Source organism: Manacus candei, unplaced genomic scaffold, assembly GCF_025592945.1.
Source record: "Manacus candei isolate 608988 ecotype Guabito, Panama unplaced genomic scaffold, ASM2559294v1 h1tg000159l, whole genome shotgun sequence".
Taxonomy (NCBI): Eukaryota; Metazoa; Chordata; class Aves; order Passeriformes; family Pipridae; genus Manacus; species Manacus candei.
Window position 1 is genome coordinate 1,885,251 of NW_026138207.1, and position 19,027 is coordinate 1,904,277.

General features: G+C 43.1%; 1 protein-coding gene across 7 annotated transcripts in view; it reads right to left on the bottom strand.

The window, feature by feature from the left end:
* Positions 1–19,027, bottom strand: part of CARS2 (cysteinyl-tRNA synthetase 2, mitochondrial) — a 41,544-nt gene extending 22,517 nt beyond the window's left edge. Inside the window, exons 1-8 of one of the 7 annotated variants that reach the window (XM_051772844.1) lie at positions 15,527–15,663; positions 14,899–14,949; positions 11,015–11,132; positions 8,323–8,394; positions 7,606–7,711; positions 6,795–6,878; positions 4,263–4,392; positions 1,421–1,554 (exon numbers count right to left, since the gene is read on the bottom strand). In XM_051772844.1, coding sequence (XP_051628804.1) covers positions 1,421–1,554; positions 4,263–4,392; positions 6,795–6,878; positions 7,606–7,711; positions 8,323–8,394; positions 11,015–11,098 — 610 coding nt within the window. In that variant the 5' untranslated portion in view covers positions 11,099–11,132; positions 14,899–14,949; positions 15,527–15,663. Of the gene's footprint in view, positions 1–1,420; positions 1,555–4,262; positions 4,393–6,794; positions 6,879–7,605; positions 7,712–8,270; positions 8,395–11,014; positions 11,133–14,451; positions 14,471–14,898; positions 14,950–15,274; positions 15,494–15,526; positions 15,766–19,008 lie in introns of those variants that run through there. The other 6 variants (XM_051772841.1, XM_051772837.1, XM_051772842.1 and 3 more) reach the window with 6 other exon arrangements.

Below are 19,027 nucleotides of genomic sequence, written 5' to 3' on the forward strand. Positions count from 1 at the left end.
TCCATCAATGGGGACAGCACTAGTACCATCGGATTATAATGTAGTTCAAAGCACTGTACAGCACAAACTTCACTGAATGAAGCACTGTTGTGCAAAGGCAGCAAGGAGCAATTCTACACAATGCCAGGCAGTAAAACATGCTGAACACCAAAAGACAGTTTTGTACAGTTTAGTCAGGCATAGCCAGCAAGGTCACCTTGGGGGGAAAGACAAGGTCAGTGACATCTGAGGGCTACACCAGTACCAAGTCACCCACACTCCACAGGAAAGCAGAGAGACGCTGCAGCTGGTCAGGGCACTACAGAGTGATGATACAGTGATGAGGCTCCGTGTCTCCACTTTTCTATAGAGCCCAGGAGTGAGCAGCTTGGTCTTTATGCAGACCTCCTTGTCTCCACCCATCAGCAGCCTCACTGGCCATTCCTGACCAGCACAGATCAAAGCATCTGACTCACTTGGTCTTCAGCATGAATCTTGTTTCTAATACCCATCACTAGGTGTAATGCTACTGGTGGATAAAATAAAGCTTCCCAGGAGAATGTAAATAGTTACAGGTACATGAATTGCACACCCAGAACAGTGGTTGGTTGTTTCAGCAGAATATCTGCCTGTAAGGCTTCACCCACATTTCAGACCATACAAAACAGCCCAGCTCAGACACTTCTCTGCAGGATCACAACTTCATGAGCTTTGTTGCTTCATCAGTTGATGTATCTTAGCATTCTCCCCATTCTTGTCTTCCAGTAGTACAGATATTTTCTCTTATCATCATTAAAAGCCTTTCACCATATTTACAAACTCAAGCTATTTTATTCTGCATGCTTCTGAAAACTTACTTTTAAGCCCACAATCAACTGAGAGATGTTGTGAGAACAAGACTAGTTACATTCCTGCTACATTACCTGCTCACTTGCCACCTCCACTCCCTGCCTTCAGATACTGCAGGTTCTGGTTCTAAGACAGCAGGAATTTCTGAGTTTAGCAGGACTACATAAACACATACAGAAAATATAAACTATTTTCACCCTCTTCCTGCAGAACTGTTACAAAACAGTTCTGCAGGACTGTTAAAGTCAAAATACAATTAAAAAAGAAAGCCTATCAAAGGATGCTCTCAAATTTTGAAGAAACTCAAATGAAAGGGAATGAAACTCTAGAGGTAAAACTCTTTTAATTAGGAGTAAACACTGTACATGGGTAACACATACACAGTTACTTTTTAGAGACTTCACCAGATGAAAATTAGGTATATTTCACTGTAACTCTTTTATTAAGTTTCAAGATTCACTATCATTTATGTTTCTTTACTTACTGAGGTCACGGCAGTAGAGCATCTGTTTTCATACCATAAGATGCCAAACCTAAAAAACCAAACCATTATATTCGTACAGGCCTTTCAGGTGATTAATATTTTACTTACCAGAATGCAAAAAGTAATTCCCCCATTGCTCACACTGATGATACACCTCACACTGTGCAATTTCATTTTCGTGATGAGGAAATGCAAGATCTATTCCACCAGTATGGATGTCCAGTTGCTTTCCAAACACTGCACTGTAACAATATTTTCCTGATCGGTAAGTAGAACACTACAAAATCTTTTTGTAAAAAGAAACGCAGAAAAGAATAAGATGAAACAACATAAATAAATTTTAAGTGTACAGTTTAATAGCTTCAGTTTTAAAACAAGACTTTACACATATCTCAGATACCAATACTGCAGCCAAACTTGTATGGACAGGACCCATATCTGTCTGCAATTACTCCTCCTCAGTGGAAGCAATTATTATTCTACCTTAGTTTAAAGGATGGTAAGCAGGATGTCTCCCTTCCTTGTTCAGCTACAGGTTCAGTATCAGACAGCTGCCTTCATGTGCAAACCTAAGAGCTTTGAAGCAGTAAACATTTCTGTAAATTTGGTATTACTATTCCTTATCTTGTACCTTTTCTGTTAGAATTCAGACAGTACTATGTGCAGTCACAATGAAAATGCTTAGCCCTATATTGTTCTAATGTCAAAACAAAGTGTCAGTGCCTCTCATCTCAGGGCCATTTCTCACATCCCAACAGTGCTGCTGGATCTGTGTGGGGCACCTATGGGCTTGCCATGGAACAGGCCTCTCTGCAAACACTGGGGGCTGGCAGTAAGGTGTTCATGTGGCTAAAACAGGATAGCCTTAGACACTTGCAGGTTAAACACCAGGAGTGTCAAGGCTGCTACACTCTGTCCACTGCTCCAGGCAGTCCCTCCCAGGTCATGCTGGACAAGTTAGCAACTTTATTTTGCCCATCTGTTGAATGAGGACAACACTCACCTACTCGCAGGGATGTAAGTCAACCCTAACTGCCCAGAAACCAGAGGAGTTTGAGCAGGGGAAGATGCAAAGCCTACACAAATAGAAAATAAAGGCAAGCCCCCCTCCAATGTGCACGTGTGTGCACACAGACACACACGGCTTTCACCTTAACAAGTTGCTCCTGGTCACTGGCTAAACATTGGTTTGTCCCTTTTTGAGACAAAACACCCTGCTAACACCCTGGCTCATGATGGCTCTGCAGAAGCTGTTGGGGCACAGGAGGAAAAGAGAAGGAGAAGAGGGGAAGGCAGGCAGGCAGGAAGGCAGACAGGAAGATGGGCTGACACCATCTCCCAAGTTAATACTCTTCTGCTTCCTGCCTGCTTCAAAACTGGCTAAAGCACAAATCCCTCTAGAACTGGCCCTTGCCTTCCCTTGTGCCATCTACAGAGGAGCACTTGCTGTTTCCTCCAACAAAACTATGAAGAGCTGGAGAGAGGGAGAGATGGATCTGCCAAATGCTCAGAGGCAGGAGGAGCAGCCCACCTCACAAGAGAAACTGCATAGTGGAGATCAGTCCTGAGAGGGTCACAGCAGTGGGTTCCCTCCTCCAGGGCTGCACTAGAGCCCAGAGACCTCCTCATTCACCTTCACAGATTTTTCAAAATTAATTCACCTAGTTTAGTTAAAGTGCTTTGAGACATCTGGCAAAACACACGGCTAAGTAAGTATTGCTTAAAATGGGCCTTGGACAGCTGACTGGAACGGTAAAATATTTTTGATGACTTAGCAAAATAAGCTCCCCATTTTTCACAGTCCAAGATTACTACACTTATGCTCTGCATGGGTCAGCTTTTACTTACAAGGTAGGAGCCTCATACAGCTGCAGTAAAACACATTTTTACAGAAAGAAAGGCAGGCTATAAACAGCACTGTATTAGCAGACAGGCCATTTTGCAATTGGCATTTCTTATCTATGCACTTCTGTCACAGGTTGTACTTCAAACACAAGATGATTTTGTGCACTACAGTTGCTTTAAGAACTGCTTCTCTATGTTGAAACTATTTACGGACAGAAGGTTACCCTTATAAATGCTTTTTGTAAGCAGGTAGTAATGACTAACAATCCCAGGTGCACTAGCAAAGCATATGAAAGAGAAACCTAAAGCAGCTGGTTCCATGTCCTTTCAGCTTTGGCCAAAAACTTAAAAATAAACAGGGTCAGAACTAAACAATTTGTTATTAGCTTCCAAAAAAAAATCTAAGACTAATGCAAAACTAAGTACCACTATCAATCTTCCAAGAGAGAACATTTTTTTTTCTCTTGTGGCGAAAATAAAACTCTAAATTAACAGCTAATGACATCAAACCAACTACAAGCAAAACACTACTAAGTACAATTCACACTGTGCCAACAAGAATATACTGTCACAGAGAATTTAATACTGTGGTTGACTTTTAAAGGAAGATGAAAAACACTTAAGATTATTAGCATGAACATCCACAACTGCTGTTAAGATAAGGCCAGCAGGATCTCATATGCTGCTGGAGCTAGGATGGAATCCCATGCCCTGTCCTCCTGACACAGCACTACATGCTGAACTAGGTCTGATGGGGACTGCTAGAAGGGGAAGGAAAGCAAATCAAAGAGGTACCATAACTTTCGCAAAATCTTTGGTTATTCAGTTCAAGTTAAAAGACTTGCTAATCAACTGTGTGATCCTGCATGCCATATTTTAAGTACCAAGCCTGACTCAAGAGAAAGTGCCCAAACATATCAAGACAGTTGTGATAAGGTTGAAACACAGTGTATTTGGGCCACATGTGACATCCCAAATTGCATAAAATGGTCACATTAAAACCAGTGCTATCTACTGACCAGAAAACACTTTCAATACTGCTGCTACCATTGTACTGTGACTGAAAACAAAAATAGCACTTGATTTAAAATCCAAGAAATCTGACCTTGATATTGTGGAACACTCAATGTGCCATCCAGGTCTTCCTCTTCCCCAGGGAGAATCCCAAGATAGCTCTTGAGGCTTGGCAGCTTTCCACAGGGCAAAATCTTTACTGTGTTGTTTATCAGAATCAACTGCCAAGAATAAGTGATTTGTTAATGGGATATGTCTCAAAGAAAAAAAATGACCAAATGAAATCAAGAGGAAATCTATGTTTAGCGAACTACTCAGATTTTAATCCCCTTCAATCAACTTCTGTCTTTTCACTGCAACTTCCCTCCCTTCCAGTTGACCAATCAAGCATTTGAAAAAAACAGTATATTGAAATAGATTTTTACAAGCTAAAAAGATGGATTCAAGATTCCTTAATACATCATATCCTTGCAGTCCTTTTGGCCTTCCCTGGCTTTGTATGATTCATTTAGTTACTTATTAGCCAGCTTCCCCACAACAAACTGACTGCACCTCGGCAGAAAAGATAACAAAACCAAACCAAAACACACAAGTTAACAAAATAAAAACTCTTTTTTTTTTTCTGGGACACAAGTACTTTCTGTTTCAGATTCTATAAAACCAAGTGCACAGTGATGAGAATCAAAACCATTCTTGGACAGTAGTAACTTTTCACTACCATTTTCACCAATGAGTTCTCTACAAAGGCCTCCTCCCCAGCTATATTTGTTGCTTCCCTCACTACACAGCCAAGGAAAGGATGTAGCTCCTTTTTGCCAGAGTACTGCAGGATTGTTCAGCTCTGCTGGCTCCTAATCCCCTGTTGATTACACACCACTCCCTGGCAGGAGCTAAAGAATAGGGTTCTGGACTCTGCATCTTTTTTCTAACATGACCTCACATTTAGAATCACAGAATTCAAAATTCATAAGAACTAAAGAGACAGAAATATAACCCTAGTTTTATCAACTGAATCTTTATCTTGGTTCTTCCACTAGTTTGCCACTATCTGTTGACTCCATCCCTCTTTCACCTTTTTTTGAGTGCACTGCTACAAAAGTGCACTCTTCAACTTCTCAGTTGTAAGCAAAACAACTGTCAAAATCTTTAGAAATATCAGTACATTTAGTTGTGACTTTGGAGTAAAACACATAATCAGTCACGTTTGAGGCTGGAAGGCACATCTGGAGACAGACTAATCCAAACCCCTGCTCAGAGCAGGATCAGCTACAGCAGGCTGACCAAGATGGTGTCCAGTTGGGTTTTGATTACCACCAAGAATGGAGACTCCACAGCCTCTCTGAGCAGCATGTTAACCATCCTCAGAGTAACAAGGATTTTTCTTAGCTTTAAATGGAATTTCCTGTGTTTCAGGTTGTGCCTACTGCCTCGTGTCCCATCACCAAGCACCACTGAGAAAAGCCCTGGCTCCATCTGCTTTACTCCCTCCATCAGGTATGTATACACATGGGTAAGATTCCCCTGAGCATTCTCTTCTCCAGCTTGAGCAGTCCAAGCTCTCTCCACTCTTCCTCTTACAAAAGATACTCCAGTACTTTCATCATATTCATGGCCCTTTGCTGGCCTTTCTCCAATATGTCCATGTCACTCTTGTACTGGGGAGCCCAGCACCAGACCTGAACTCCAGGCATGTCCCACTAGTGCTGAGCAGACAAGGATCACCTCCACTGACCTGCTGGCACTCTTCCCTGTACAGCCCAGGAGGCTGCTGGCTGCCTCTGCAGTCAGTAATTGCCTCTAAATAACTGTTGACAAAACACATTCCCTCTGTGAGCTGTAATGCTGAAACAACTCCAGAGCAGAACTGTGAGAAGTTCTGGCTGCAATTCACCTGAGCATCAGCCTGCCAGGCATTTTCAGTAATTGCAAAGAGAGTTTTTTCAATGATGAAATATTGAACTTCAGTGTGCAAAAGGAAGCAGGAGGCCTGCATCAAATTCCCCGATGCAGAGACCTGATGAGATCCAACTTACAGAAACTACAAGGAGGCACAGCAATCCTGCAAAGCAGGACCTGCAGCAAAAACCCCACAGCCCATGGTATAGGCCTGCTCTAGCACAGCCTATCAAGAGATTGCTCACCCTCACACAAAGGGGCTGCTCAGCAGTAGTCCAGTGGCAAGTAATGAAGGGAACAATTCATCCAGTTAGCATTCATCAGGGTGCAACTGCCTCAATAATGACACAGTAGATGAGGTTCCCCTCTGTTTACCCTGGACTGGTTACTGCAACAGGGAGAACACCACCTCACTGTGAAGTTTCTATGTACCACTGCCATAGAAGTATTTCATTAAAATTGATTAAGAATACTAATTGTTCTAAGGTACCAGAGCAAAGGTATAGAGGGAACCAAGGATGAAAAGAGACCAAGTTTCCTCTTGCACTGGCAACAGTGAGTGCGTCAAAAAATAATTACAAAAGCAGTGTAGTCTTAATTAACCAGAAAGTTAGCTATACACAACAGGTTAGAAAACTGTTTCAGCCTGTTGAATGAAAGTTTATCATAGATGCATCACGTGTTCAAACAATGCAGTAACACAAACAAATTGGTGCCATGAACTTACCTGCTTCATCTTGGGTATCAGGATTAATTGCAGTTAACACTCCATATCTTTTTCCCCAGGACTTAACATCAAAATAAACATTGCCTAATAGAAAAGAAGTGTTTAATTGTATAGCAAAGATGGGGCACATTGATGAGAAGGAGATAACATTTCCCTGAAATCAAAACAAAACGCCCTTCAACTCCCATTTTAAATTCTGATTTAGAAATTCAGAAATACTGCAGAAGTAGCATCAGATGTTTCCATGTTACCCAGCTTTTCAGTAATCTCTGTGCACATGCACATCCTACACATAGAATAACTTCGAATTCTGGAGATCTCCCCAGGTTCTTCCCTGCCCGTGCACAACTAGTAACTCCCTCCTTGGCTGCAGCACAAGCTACTGCTACTCCTGTTACAGTGCTCTCAAATCCTTCTCCAACCACCAGCTCGGCTAAAGAAAAATCTACTCATTGAGCTTTACAAACACATCTTTCACTACGCACAGGAGATACAAAGCTCCTGTTTAGAGCTAAGAGGTTTCCCCAGCTCACTTGTAGAAACCAGGCCAGGACTTACCCACAGGAGCACAGACAACAGTTTGTTACTGTAAACAATTCTATTAAGTAATGAGCTACATTTAACTTAGAAATTGAATAACAGTTGTTCTGCCCACTCCTGTCATCACAAACAAGTTGCTCACACCCTGTCTGTTAATCAAAGAAGGAAGGCTTGGCACAGGTTATCTCATCTGATTCCAAAACAGCATTACTAAAAGCAATGACTTCCTGTACATGTGCTGAACAAGGAGTTACCTTCCTTGAAGTCTTACCTTGAGAGGTTGTGTAAGCTTGTCCATTAGCAATTATTGTTTTTATAAAGGAAATTATCTGAGGAATATTGTCAGTCACCCTCATATATACTGTAGGAGGGAGGACCTTAAAGAAAGAGTAACATCTCGTTAATCTGTATGAAGCACAGTGCTGATGAGTCCCTTTACTCTAAGAAACAAACTTCAAAGAACATTCTCCTCAATTTTATCTTTAAAAAAAAAAAGCTGGGAGTATCATAAAAAGATCATAAGCACCATTTAAAACAATACACATAAACAAAAAAAATATTTGAGGGGTGGCAAAAAAACCCCAGTTTTTCCCAGTGGCTTACTCCCTGCCTCTGGAAAGTATTTTGGAAAAGAAGCAAAGTTACCTGAAGTCAATGAAAGAAGATTCAATATTTCCTATGCTTTCAATCAGGCTATTCCTGCATTATAGTAAATTTGTAACATCTGTGAACCAAGTCTCTACTGCATGTGAGAAAAAATTGTTCCTAAAGAAATTTAACTTGTTCATTCCAAAACTCAGGATTGCTCCTGCCCCACACTTCCTTAGTCAAAAGGTATACAGTGTCTTTCCAGAAAAATAAAAAAGTAAATCAGTACTCAGTTTCCAAGCAACAAATTTATCTTTCAGGTCAGACTCTCAGCATCAGATTCCTTACCAAAATAATTGCTTAGAAATACTCCTGAATTTAGATTCTTGAGTATTTGTACCTTTAAGGCAGCCATATCTTGTTTAAAGTCTTCTTCATAAAAACGAGCAAGAGCTATGGGTGATACATTCATCTGAAAAAGACAGAAATAAATTAGTAAGTCATAAATCAGAATAATAATATAAAATATGGCAATCTTTTATCAGTAGCTAATTGGAAGACTTAGAGAGCCCCCAAGGTAGAGTCAGAAAGGCTTATTAATCTAACATTCACAAGGAAAAGATGTAAGTTATAAATAGCTTAAAAGTAGTATTTCATTTACGCTTCTCAATTTCCAAAATATTAATATATATCTTTTAAGAGAAAAGCAAGCAAAGACTAAAATAATAAACTCCTTCCCTCTCTCATTATTTTCCTCTTGAGAGGGTCTTCCATTCCCAGTGACAAAATATACTACACTACACAAGACATGGAAATCATTCAACTTACTGGCAGGAAACACCGATACCACCTATATGTCAGAAAGATAGATCAGAGACTTGCAGAATGAGACAAGATATTAATTTTCAGTGATTAAGAAAAACAAGCTATTTCAGCAGATCGTGGGTACTCATAGAACTCAATACTGAAAGTCAATCCCACGCTTTGCCAAGCCCGACGTTTCTCAAGCACCTTCTCTGCATTTCTCATTCATGGGACAGAAATAGGATCCTTTTGCAGAGGTAGCGAGAAAGTGCAACCCAAAAGGAAAGGAAACTTGTACATGATAAGGTACTTTTCTCAAATATTCAGAAAAGACTGAGTACTGAAAGATGCATAACAGCAAAGCCTGCCCTAGCAAGCAGGTATCAAAGTGTTTCAAATGCATGCTTTTACATCTTCTCTGAGAATAAACTACTGGGAAGAAGACAACATACTGTCAGCCTCTCTAGCTGAACTGGATCATTAACAACATAAATCCCATTTCATCACTTCCGATTCATTACTGGAGCATCCTTATGGGTTCTGATTTTCAGAGCGCAGGTGGCTACCACCATTTGGACAAGCTCCTGGACAAGGCAGGAGTTCTGGTGAAGACAGTCCAGATGCTTATCCAGCAATGTAATAAGGAAGATGCTCGGCACTGGAAAACAAAGATATGCTTACAGACCAGCACCCTTGTGCTCTTCCAGACCCCAATGACTGGACTCATCTCCCTAGACATCTCAGTTGCTTCTTTGATCAACAGAGAAAAAAAGGTGCCTACAGAAAGAAGATGGGGAAATTCCTCCCATCCAGACAGATGTTCAACACACAAAGAGGGTCATCTCTCTCTCAAAGGACCACTGAGGGCATGCAGCATGCTCATCATAGACTAGATACCAAATTTTCACATTTCCTCCAGATGAACGCCACTAGAGGATGAAGAACAAGCTTAGGCATGTTGATTCTACCAATGTAATGCTTAAGGTACATAGGTTCCAACAAAAGCAGGCTAGTGAGGTAGAGGCCTTGGCCATCCAAACAAAATGGATGGGCAGGCATTTCAAAAAGTCACCAAAAAAGCCACAAAACTATTACTTCATAGAACCAAAGAATGCAGTAAATGAACACAACTTCTTTTAAGAACATGTCACTTCCCCCTCCTCAAACATGAAATCTCCAAGATGTTCTGACAATAAGGAAAAAATTAAAATATACACATACAGAGTTAAAATGCCTGAATTTTAGGGGGGGGTTGTTTGTTTCTTTTTAAATTGCTTACTGCCTTAGAAAACTGCAAATAAATAGACTAAGGGAACACACGTGTATTTCTATATGAGTGGTGTGCTAGTATTTATTTGAATGCAGTGCCTTATACTTAACTGCAAAAGTAACTGTTAAAGATTAAATAAAAATGACAGTTGTCAAATTCTCTGGCACCAAGAAACTATCTAAAAGTTGCAAGTGCAATTTGATCCAAGACATTCACCTATGATCCTGACAACATGAGTTTTGGATTCTAAAAACAAAGAAAACAAAATATTCAAAACACAGAATAAAACACAGAATACATTCTTAGCGCTTCAGGATTCAAAAAGTGTTTTTAAAAGAATAAAAAAAAATAACTGTAATAATCATTCACCAAACTCAGTTGGTAAAAAAGGTCAGATTAAAATCCAACTCAGAATTACTTACAGCCCCAATCTTACCAAGACTTACCCCTACACTCAGTTAACTTTCCTGTAAGTGTCAAACACAGACAAGCCTGATAAAGATCTCCATGGTGCTGACATGGCAGCTAGATGGTGCTCAGCACCTTTCAGGAACTGCCCTCAGCCTCGGGCAGTGGCTTTATATACTTCCTTCAATGATTGACAGCACACAATGCTTCTCCAGAACTCAGCCAGAAGCCTCCTGAGTGCTAAGTTTTGGGATAATTTAAGTTTCACTGTGCTGAGGATTCACCCAGGATTTCTGTTCCCCGCCAGCTTCCCAGGCAGGGGGAGGCAGGAGGACCCCAGCCACAGGTGCTGTAAGGCAGCCCTCCTGCCTTGCCTCTCTCCTCACACAACTCTGCCCCCATTAACCTACACACAGCTCTCAACACCCAGCCCTCTGCACTCCCAGCCCTATTACAGCCATGCTAGGGGACCAGAAATCTCAACATCTATTATCTATTAATTAAAACAAACATGACTCAACAAAAGAACCCCAAACCCAAGTTAATTTTCCTATGTACATAGCTTAGAAAATACCGAAAGTTAGAGTCAAAGACTGTAACAAACACCTACCTCATTGGATCTTTTTATTATCTTGTCATCTATGTCTGTGATCCCCATCACCATGATAACTTCAATTCCAAAAAACTTAGTCATTATCCTTCGAATTATATCAAACCTAACATAGGAGCTGGAAGAAAAAAAAAAAGACCTTTTAAACATGCACTAGTAAGAATAAACCTAAACAAAAATAACCAATAGAACTAACAGCCACTGGGACAATTTTAATACCCCAACACTTGCAATAAAAAGATCTTCAGCGTATAAAGTATTTTCCCAAAACCAGTTACCACCTGCACAAGTGTCAAGGAAATTTCCCTTGAACTGGCCTACCCTCTTCTGGCATTAGTGACACATTACATCAAATTTTCTGAGTGTCTTCTTTCGTTGCATCTCTTTATTCAAGCACTGAAGAGCATCACAAGCCACATGTGAGCCAAGAGATTCTAAGTGAATAGTATGAACTAAGACACAGTGATCAGGTATTCTTGAAATACATCCCTCAGGCTTTGTGTATTTTAACAGGTTTTGAAAACTCATGTGGCAGAAGAACAGAGAGAAATAAGGCAGGATTCAAATGAACTTTGCTTAGGGTTGAGTAAAAACAACAGCTACCAGCCACCAATAAATTATTTAATTCACACACTGCCACAGATCTTTCCTGATAGCAAAGACTAAAAGCTCTGTGGTTGTTTTACTTACAGTTGAGAATAAAAGTTATTCTCAAAATTATTCATGTTCTTTGTCACAAAACAGAGTATTTAATGCTGATAGATCAATGTATGTACAAGCTTTACAGGGCTGTTGCAGCTCCTTCTGCTCACAGACTCCCCATCTGTAATTCTCAAAACACACTTTGAGTAAAACTGAGTTATTAGGTGAGATACTAGAAGGTGCCTAGAAACTCTGGCTCTGCCCTGCAAGGCAATGAGAACCCTCAGCCTTTTTGGGCTCTGTTTTCTCCAAAGCCAGCAAGGAGACTCACAGACCCACAGGTTCCCATTTCACCCGCAGCACCACACGAACTGCCAATGTCGTGGCTGTCAGAGCAAAGAAGTGTAACCAAACACTAGAAACAGAGTTGCACCCTTTCCCTTAGCTGCAGGTGCTAGGTGGCACCAAGGTACTGATTTATGGATGTAATATATCATTGAAGAAAAGTATTTTCTGTTGTTGTTGTTGTTTGTGCCACACCCACGTTGAAAAAACACCTTTTGAAAGCCTTGCTGCCAGGGAGATAAGTTTTTAATGAATAGCAGCTCAGTGGGAATAAGGTTCATCTAATGTGGTGACACAATTCCGTAAGAATATTAAATTGGTCTTTGGATCCTGTTCAGAGGAACAATGTCAGCATCAAAAGCTTGATATTAGATTTAACAGCCCTGCAGTCACTGTTCCCAGAGCAGATACAAATGATCTGCTCCTCTGATCTTCCAACTGAATTGATGGAAGAAATACTGCAAGAGCCAGAGCGGATCTCCTGACACCTCAGAAACCAGAGTCCTTACCACTTCAGGACTGAAAAGACAAAAAAAAAGAACAAAAACAGACAGACAAAATCAGGGGGTGGCAGAGCAGATATAAGGGACTGAATGAAATGTCCTCTCATGCTTGATTTTACTCTTATTTCCAAGCATCAAGCCAGGAACCTGGATGCCAACCAGGCTACAGCTCAAACCAGTACAATCAAGGTCAGGCCTAGAACTGAGGGGAAAAAATAATATTATTTTCCTGTCTTACTTTTTCTTTATATAGAATGGGGTGTTGGATGTCATATGGAGGCATACAGAGCACCTGCTTTTAAGACTGGAAGTACAACATACTAGAAAAAGTTGGATTATTTAGAAAGATAAGAACTCTTTGAGGAAGGGAAGGAGGAGGTGAAGAAATGTCATTATTTTCAAATTCTTCTCAAGGATCTCAAGCTCTTTTCCATTATTCATTTTTGCATTATTACCTACTGCATTTGTTGTGCTTGCCACAAGCCAAATGTAAGAAGAAGGGGGGAAAAAGGGAATTCTAGTGAGAAGACAACATGTTGCAAGAGTACAACAAAACAATGGTATCTGACAAGAGTGGCACAACACCAATGGTCACCACTGCATTTGACTTCACACTATTTCCCAGGGCATCTCCTGCCTGTAGAGCCCCCATCAGCAGCATGCATTTCAATAATACATGGTGTATCTGCATGATACACCAAAGGCAATATTCAGCACTAACTCTTTTTTCTTAAATTAGCAAGTGAAAACCCAGGTCAAAACCAGGTGACACAGATGTATGGCAAACCTTCACGTAAGGAAAGCTTAAAGTTGATGTTTGGACAGAAAATAAGAAAAGATGGGTAAGAGAAGAGGCAGAGTGAGCAAGGCCTCTGTATTCCCTCCTTTAACCAAATGAGCCTGAAGGCAGGAAAACCACTGACAAAAACAGACATTTAAAAGCCACAGAGAGCTGCAAGACCAAAGGGTAAAATTCTCTACCCCTATAAACACTGTGCTCTAGATCCAGCAGCAGAAACAACTTGTGATGAACTGAGCATAACCCCCATTCCCTGTCTCCCTGAGCCACTGGGGGAGACGAGGCAGAACTTAGGAAAGAGGGAAGAGTGAGGGGAAGGTGTTTTTAAGATGTATTTTACTTCTCATTATCCTCTGATTCAGTTACTAATAAATTTAATTAGTATCCCCACTTCGAGTCTGTTTTGCCTGTGACGGTAGTTGTTGAGTGATCTCTCCCAGTCCTTATCTTAACTCATGAACCCTATGTTATATTTTGTCCCCTATCCAGCAGCAGAGGGGAGTGACAGAATGGCTTTGGTGGGTACCTTGGCATCCAGCCAGGGTCAACCCACCACAGACTGGAATTTTAAGTCTTCCCTTTCAGAGAATGAAGCAGCAGTTGTGCAGTACTGCGATGGCTCAACACTGAGCAAAATTCAACATGAGTTTCTGAATGAAGCTGAGATAGGACCAGAAGCTGTGAAATCCCCTACATTAAAAGGAATTATTCAATTACTGGAATGCACAATATCTGATCTTCACACAGATGGCAACTATCTGAGAAACCCCTGCTCTTCCAAGGAGCCCAACACATCTTGTTTTTTAAGAATGAGGAGACAGAAGTTCAAGAGCATCTTGAGCTGCTGCAGCTCCCCTCAGCTTCATAGGAACAGCAGACACCCTGCATGTCTATTCATCAGGCATGTTCTTTCAAAACAACCAGCAGCAACCTGCTCTGGTGCATTTAAAGTACCTTTTGACAGCTACTTACAATGAAGCTGGTTTACTATTGTAATGATCCTAACGAACTACAGAGAAAATGCGTTGTTCTGGATCTCTTTTTTATTTTTAAACACAGTAAGCCACAGAACTGCTACTATGTGAAAAAGGCCTTTAAGCTACCCGGGCTTTCTGAGATTTAAGAATTGATGCTAACGTCAAAAGTACCTTTTTAATACTCAGCTCTGCACAGCTTTTCCTTAGTACCCACAGAGTGCCCAAACCAAATTTGAGGTGAAACTATCATTTTACATTGCTGAGAGACTCTGCTCCAGGATCACAACTCCCTTGCATGGGAGGACATGTAATGCTGATATGATTTGAAACAACTCACCCTACCCAGACAAATTGTGCACATTTCTAACACTTCTTCCCAACATACACACTTTTGTCTCTGCCTGGGCCAGGCGGCACCAACAGTCCCTTTACAGGCCCCCCAGCCCAAGAAGAAAAAATACGTAGCAAACAGACTTTTGCCCTTTGCAAGGCACAGGAGATGACAGGCCGGGCCTGGTGCCCCAGTCCCGGCTCTGTCACCCGGACACACTCCGGGGACTGGGGATGCCCCGAACTCCCGTTGCCTGGTTCCCGCCTGGAGCCCCGCGCCGCACTCACCAGGCGTGCCCGAGGTGTGCGTGGTCATACACCGTCGGCCCGCAGCTGTACCTGCGGAGAGGGGGCAAACAACCACAGAATCGTTAGGGTTGGAAGGGACCCCTGGAGATCATCTGGTCCAACCTCCCTGCCGAGACAGGGTCACCTAGACCAGGTGACACAGGAACATGTCCACGTGGGTTTGGAGCGTCTCCAGAGAGGGAGACTCCATAACCTCCCTGGGAAGCCTGTTCCAGCACTCTGCCACCCTCAATGTAAAGAAGTTCTGCCTCATATTGAGGTGAAACTTCTTGGGTTTTAGTTTATGGTTATTGCTCCTTGTCCTGTTCTCCGGGCACCACCAAAAAGAGCCTGGCAGCATCCTCCTGGCACCCACCTTTAAGTTATTTAGTAATGAGGTCCCCTGTCAGTCTTCTCTAGACTAAACAGGCCCAGCTCTCACAGTCTCTCCTCACATGAAAGATGCTCCAGACCCCTCCTCATCTTTGTGCTCTTCGCTGGACCCTCTTCAGTAGCTCCTTGTCTTTCTCGTACTGAGGAGCCCAGAACTGGGCACGGCAACCATTTCCGGACACAAACTGCGGCCGTCACCCCGTCACCCCCACGCCCGCCCGCCGCCAGGCGCTACCAGGTCGCCACTCCTTCCGTGGCCAGCACGAGCGGCTCCTTGCTCCGGCTCCGGCTGTTGTAAGCCACGATCCCGCAGTCGTGCCCCGCCGGCGGCGCCCACTCCCGCCGCCGCGCCGCACCACAGCACCGCCGCCGCGCCGCCTGCGCCGGGCCGGGGCCGGGGCCAGGACCGGGGCCGAGCCCGCACCGCCGGGCCGCCGCCGCCGCCGTCCCGCGCAGCATGGCCCGCACAGCGCCCGGCCGCGGTCCGGGAGCGGGCGCGAGTCCGTACCACAACCGCGCCGCCTGTGCGGGACCGCCGGGAGAGCACGGGAGGCACCGCCAAGGCGCAGGAAGGGGCGGCGCCTGCGGGCGGGGCCGGGCCGGGCCGGGCGCCACCGCCGCTCGCAGCGCTCTGGGGCCAGCCCGTGGTGAGTGCGGCGGGCGGGGGAGCTCTGGGTGCGCGGCTTGGGTTCTGCTGAAAAGGACTGGGGAGCCTTGGTGGGTGACAATTTGACCGTGAGCCGGCAGGGTGCCCTTGCGGCCAAGAGGGCCTATGGTATCCTGGGCGTGCATCGGTAAGACTGTGGCCAGCAGATCAAGGGAGGTGATCCTGCCCCTCTATTCAGCCCTAGTGAGGCTACATCTGGAGTGCTGTGTCCAGTTCTGGGCTCCTCGGTACAAGAAAGACAAGGAGCTACTCTCCAGCGGAGAGCACAAAGATGAGGAAGGGTCTGGAGCATCTTGCATGTGAGGAGAGACTGTGGGAGCTGGGCCTGTTTAGTCTAGAGAAGACTGACAGGGGACCTCATTACTAAATAACTTAAAGGTGGGTGCCAGGAGGATGCTGCCAGGCTCTTTTTGGTGGTGCCCGGAGAACAGGACAAGGAGCGATAACCATAAACTAAAACACAAGAAGTTTCACCTCAATATGAGGCAGAACTTCTTTACATTGAGGGTGGCAGAGTGCTGGAACAGGCTTCCCAGGGAGGTTATGGAGTCTCCCTCTCTGGAGACGCTCCAAACCCACGTGGACATGTTCCTGTGTCACCTGGTCTAGGTGACCCTGTCTCGGCAGGGAGGTTGGACCAGATGATCTCCAGGGGTCCCTTTCCAACCCTAACAATTCTGTGATTATGTGAATCTATTTTGCGCTGCCTTTCAGGTCAGGGAATGGCTGGCAGCCATTAGCTCCTGAAAGAAAAACATGGTGTGACATTCCCAAGCTGGACTTTATTAAATCAGTCTCAGAAAACACTTCTGCACCCCCCTGACTCCCACGTATCTGTATAAAGTCCTACCTCACCTGAACATTTTCAAAAATTACATGAAGTACTGCTGGGTACTTGGTGAGGTACCCTGGGCTTTAGCCAGCTGACTGTCAAGGTCAGCTTTCATTTCTGGTGTCACAACAAGCTAAGGGTGAATGTTTCCTGATGATACTTCTCTCATCTCATTGTGGATTTTTTTTTCTTTCTTTCAGAGCATACCAAGAAAACAGAGCTTAACTGGCTGCAGAACCTTGATCCACTTCGGACACTGTAAGCTACTTAACTAGAGTAAATAACAGAGTAATGGAACACACTTAAGGGTACTGAAAATCTTTTTTCAACTAACACCTTGTTTTCAGAAGAAACTATGAGCAGGTACCAAGGAAACAAGTCAGAACTCTACAAACATATATAATATGGTCACAAAGATGATCAGACGGATGGAGCACCTCTCCCTAAAGACAGGCTGAGAGCCTGTTCAGCCTGGAGAAGAGAAGGCTCCAGGGAGACCTTACAGCAGCCTTCCAGTACCTAATGAGGGCTTATAAAAAAGGGGGAGAGTGACTTTTTATATGGGCACACAGTGATAGGACAAGGGAGGAACAGTTTTGAAGTAAGAGACATTTAGATTAGATGTTAGGAAGAAACTCTTTACTCATAGGGTAGGGAAGTAATGGAACAGGTTGCTCAGAGAAGCTGTGGATGTTCCACCCCTTGAAGTATTTGAGGCCAGGTTGGATGGGGCTCTGAGCAACCTGGTCTGGTGGAAGGTGTTCCTGTCCATGTCAGACAGATTGGAACTGGATGATCTTTAAGGTCCCTTCCAATCCAAACCATTCTATGATTCTGTGAATATTTTCCTGGATATTTTTCCAGCTTCTGACCAGATGACATTCTCAGCTGAATGCCTTAGGGGTTTTTTGGCCCCCCTTCCCCTTAGTTTTTGTACCCTCCCCCGACAGATTGCTGTACTATTAATTTCCCTGGTCTCTGTGAACCCACATCAACTCTAGCCTTTGACAAGGGGTACTGCAAGTCTACTGCCATTTTTAGGAAGCATCCACTTGGCATGTGTTGAAGTTGGGGCCTGTGAGCTCCAGTTGCAGCCACCCTTGCTCTTGCATGAGGAGAGTGAACTGTCAGTGCCAGCACGTATTGTCTATCCCACTCCAAACTGTCATTTTCCACACAAGCCTCTAAGCAGGTAGTTCACAGCAGAGCTTTTCAGGTCTCCCAGACCACTGTGTTACCTTGTTGACCTTTGGGAGGAAGGTAATACTGAACAATCACAGCCTTTCTTGACTGGATGCTGCAGGTCTGCCTGTGGTGAGCTGCCTCACAGAAGTCCTTGTATTGTTTTCTCTTCTATCTACCAGGGACAGATTTGATACATTTTTCTCATATGTAATAGGAACATTTAAAATTTGTCATTTAACAATCTTAATTTTTTGATCAAATAGGAAACCTAATTTATAGGCTTGCTAATTTGAGACTATTTAGGATGAAACTGAAGACACCATCCAATAACCTTTGTAAATGTTTGCTTTATATATTTCTCAGGAAACTTCACAAGCCAATTATTTCAGTTTCCATAGTGAGCTGGTTTTGATGTCTTTGCTGTTCCACACACATCTAGTTAAGAGTTGTCATTAATTCTGTTCTCTTCTTTGTTCTGTATGGTTCCAAGCACTTTGACAGAGTCCAAGTCAATGCTAAGTAACAACAGACATTTTTTAGCCTTAATTCCAGGTTTAGCTATCATGGATGAAACTGCCAACAGATCAGAAGAATGCAGGAGCTTTTTCTTTCCCAGCACTTTCAGAAGGCTTAGTGTCTGTGCTACCCAGACTGGCTTTTAGCTTTTAGTCCAGAAACCACTATGTTGTGCTATAAAACATTATTTTCTGATGGTGGGAAAGACCACGATAATTAAATGCCTGAAATAAACAGCTAACATCATTCACACTTGAGATTTGTTTTAATGTAGTAGAATATATTCAGTGGAACAGTGGAGAGTATTCTTCAAGCACTGAAGTACCAAAAGAAAGTAATTTCAAATAAAAGCAAAACTAATCCCGGTAGATTGGAACCATAAATTATTCATTTTAAAAATACCAGCATTCTCAGAAAAAATTGGTCTGTGGCTGTAAGCACACCTCCACTTATGCCAGCTATACCAATACCCTTATTCCTGGCCTAGGACATGAGCAATGAGACAACAGTCACCTACCAGAGAGGCAAAATAGCAG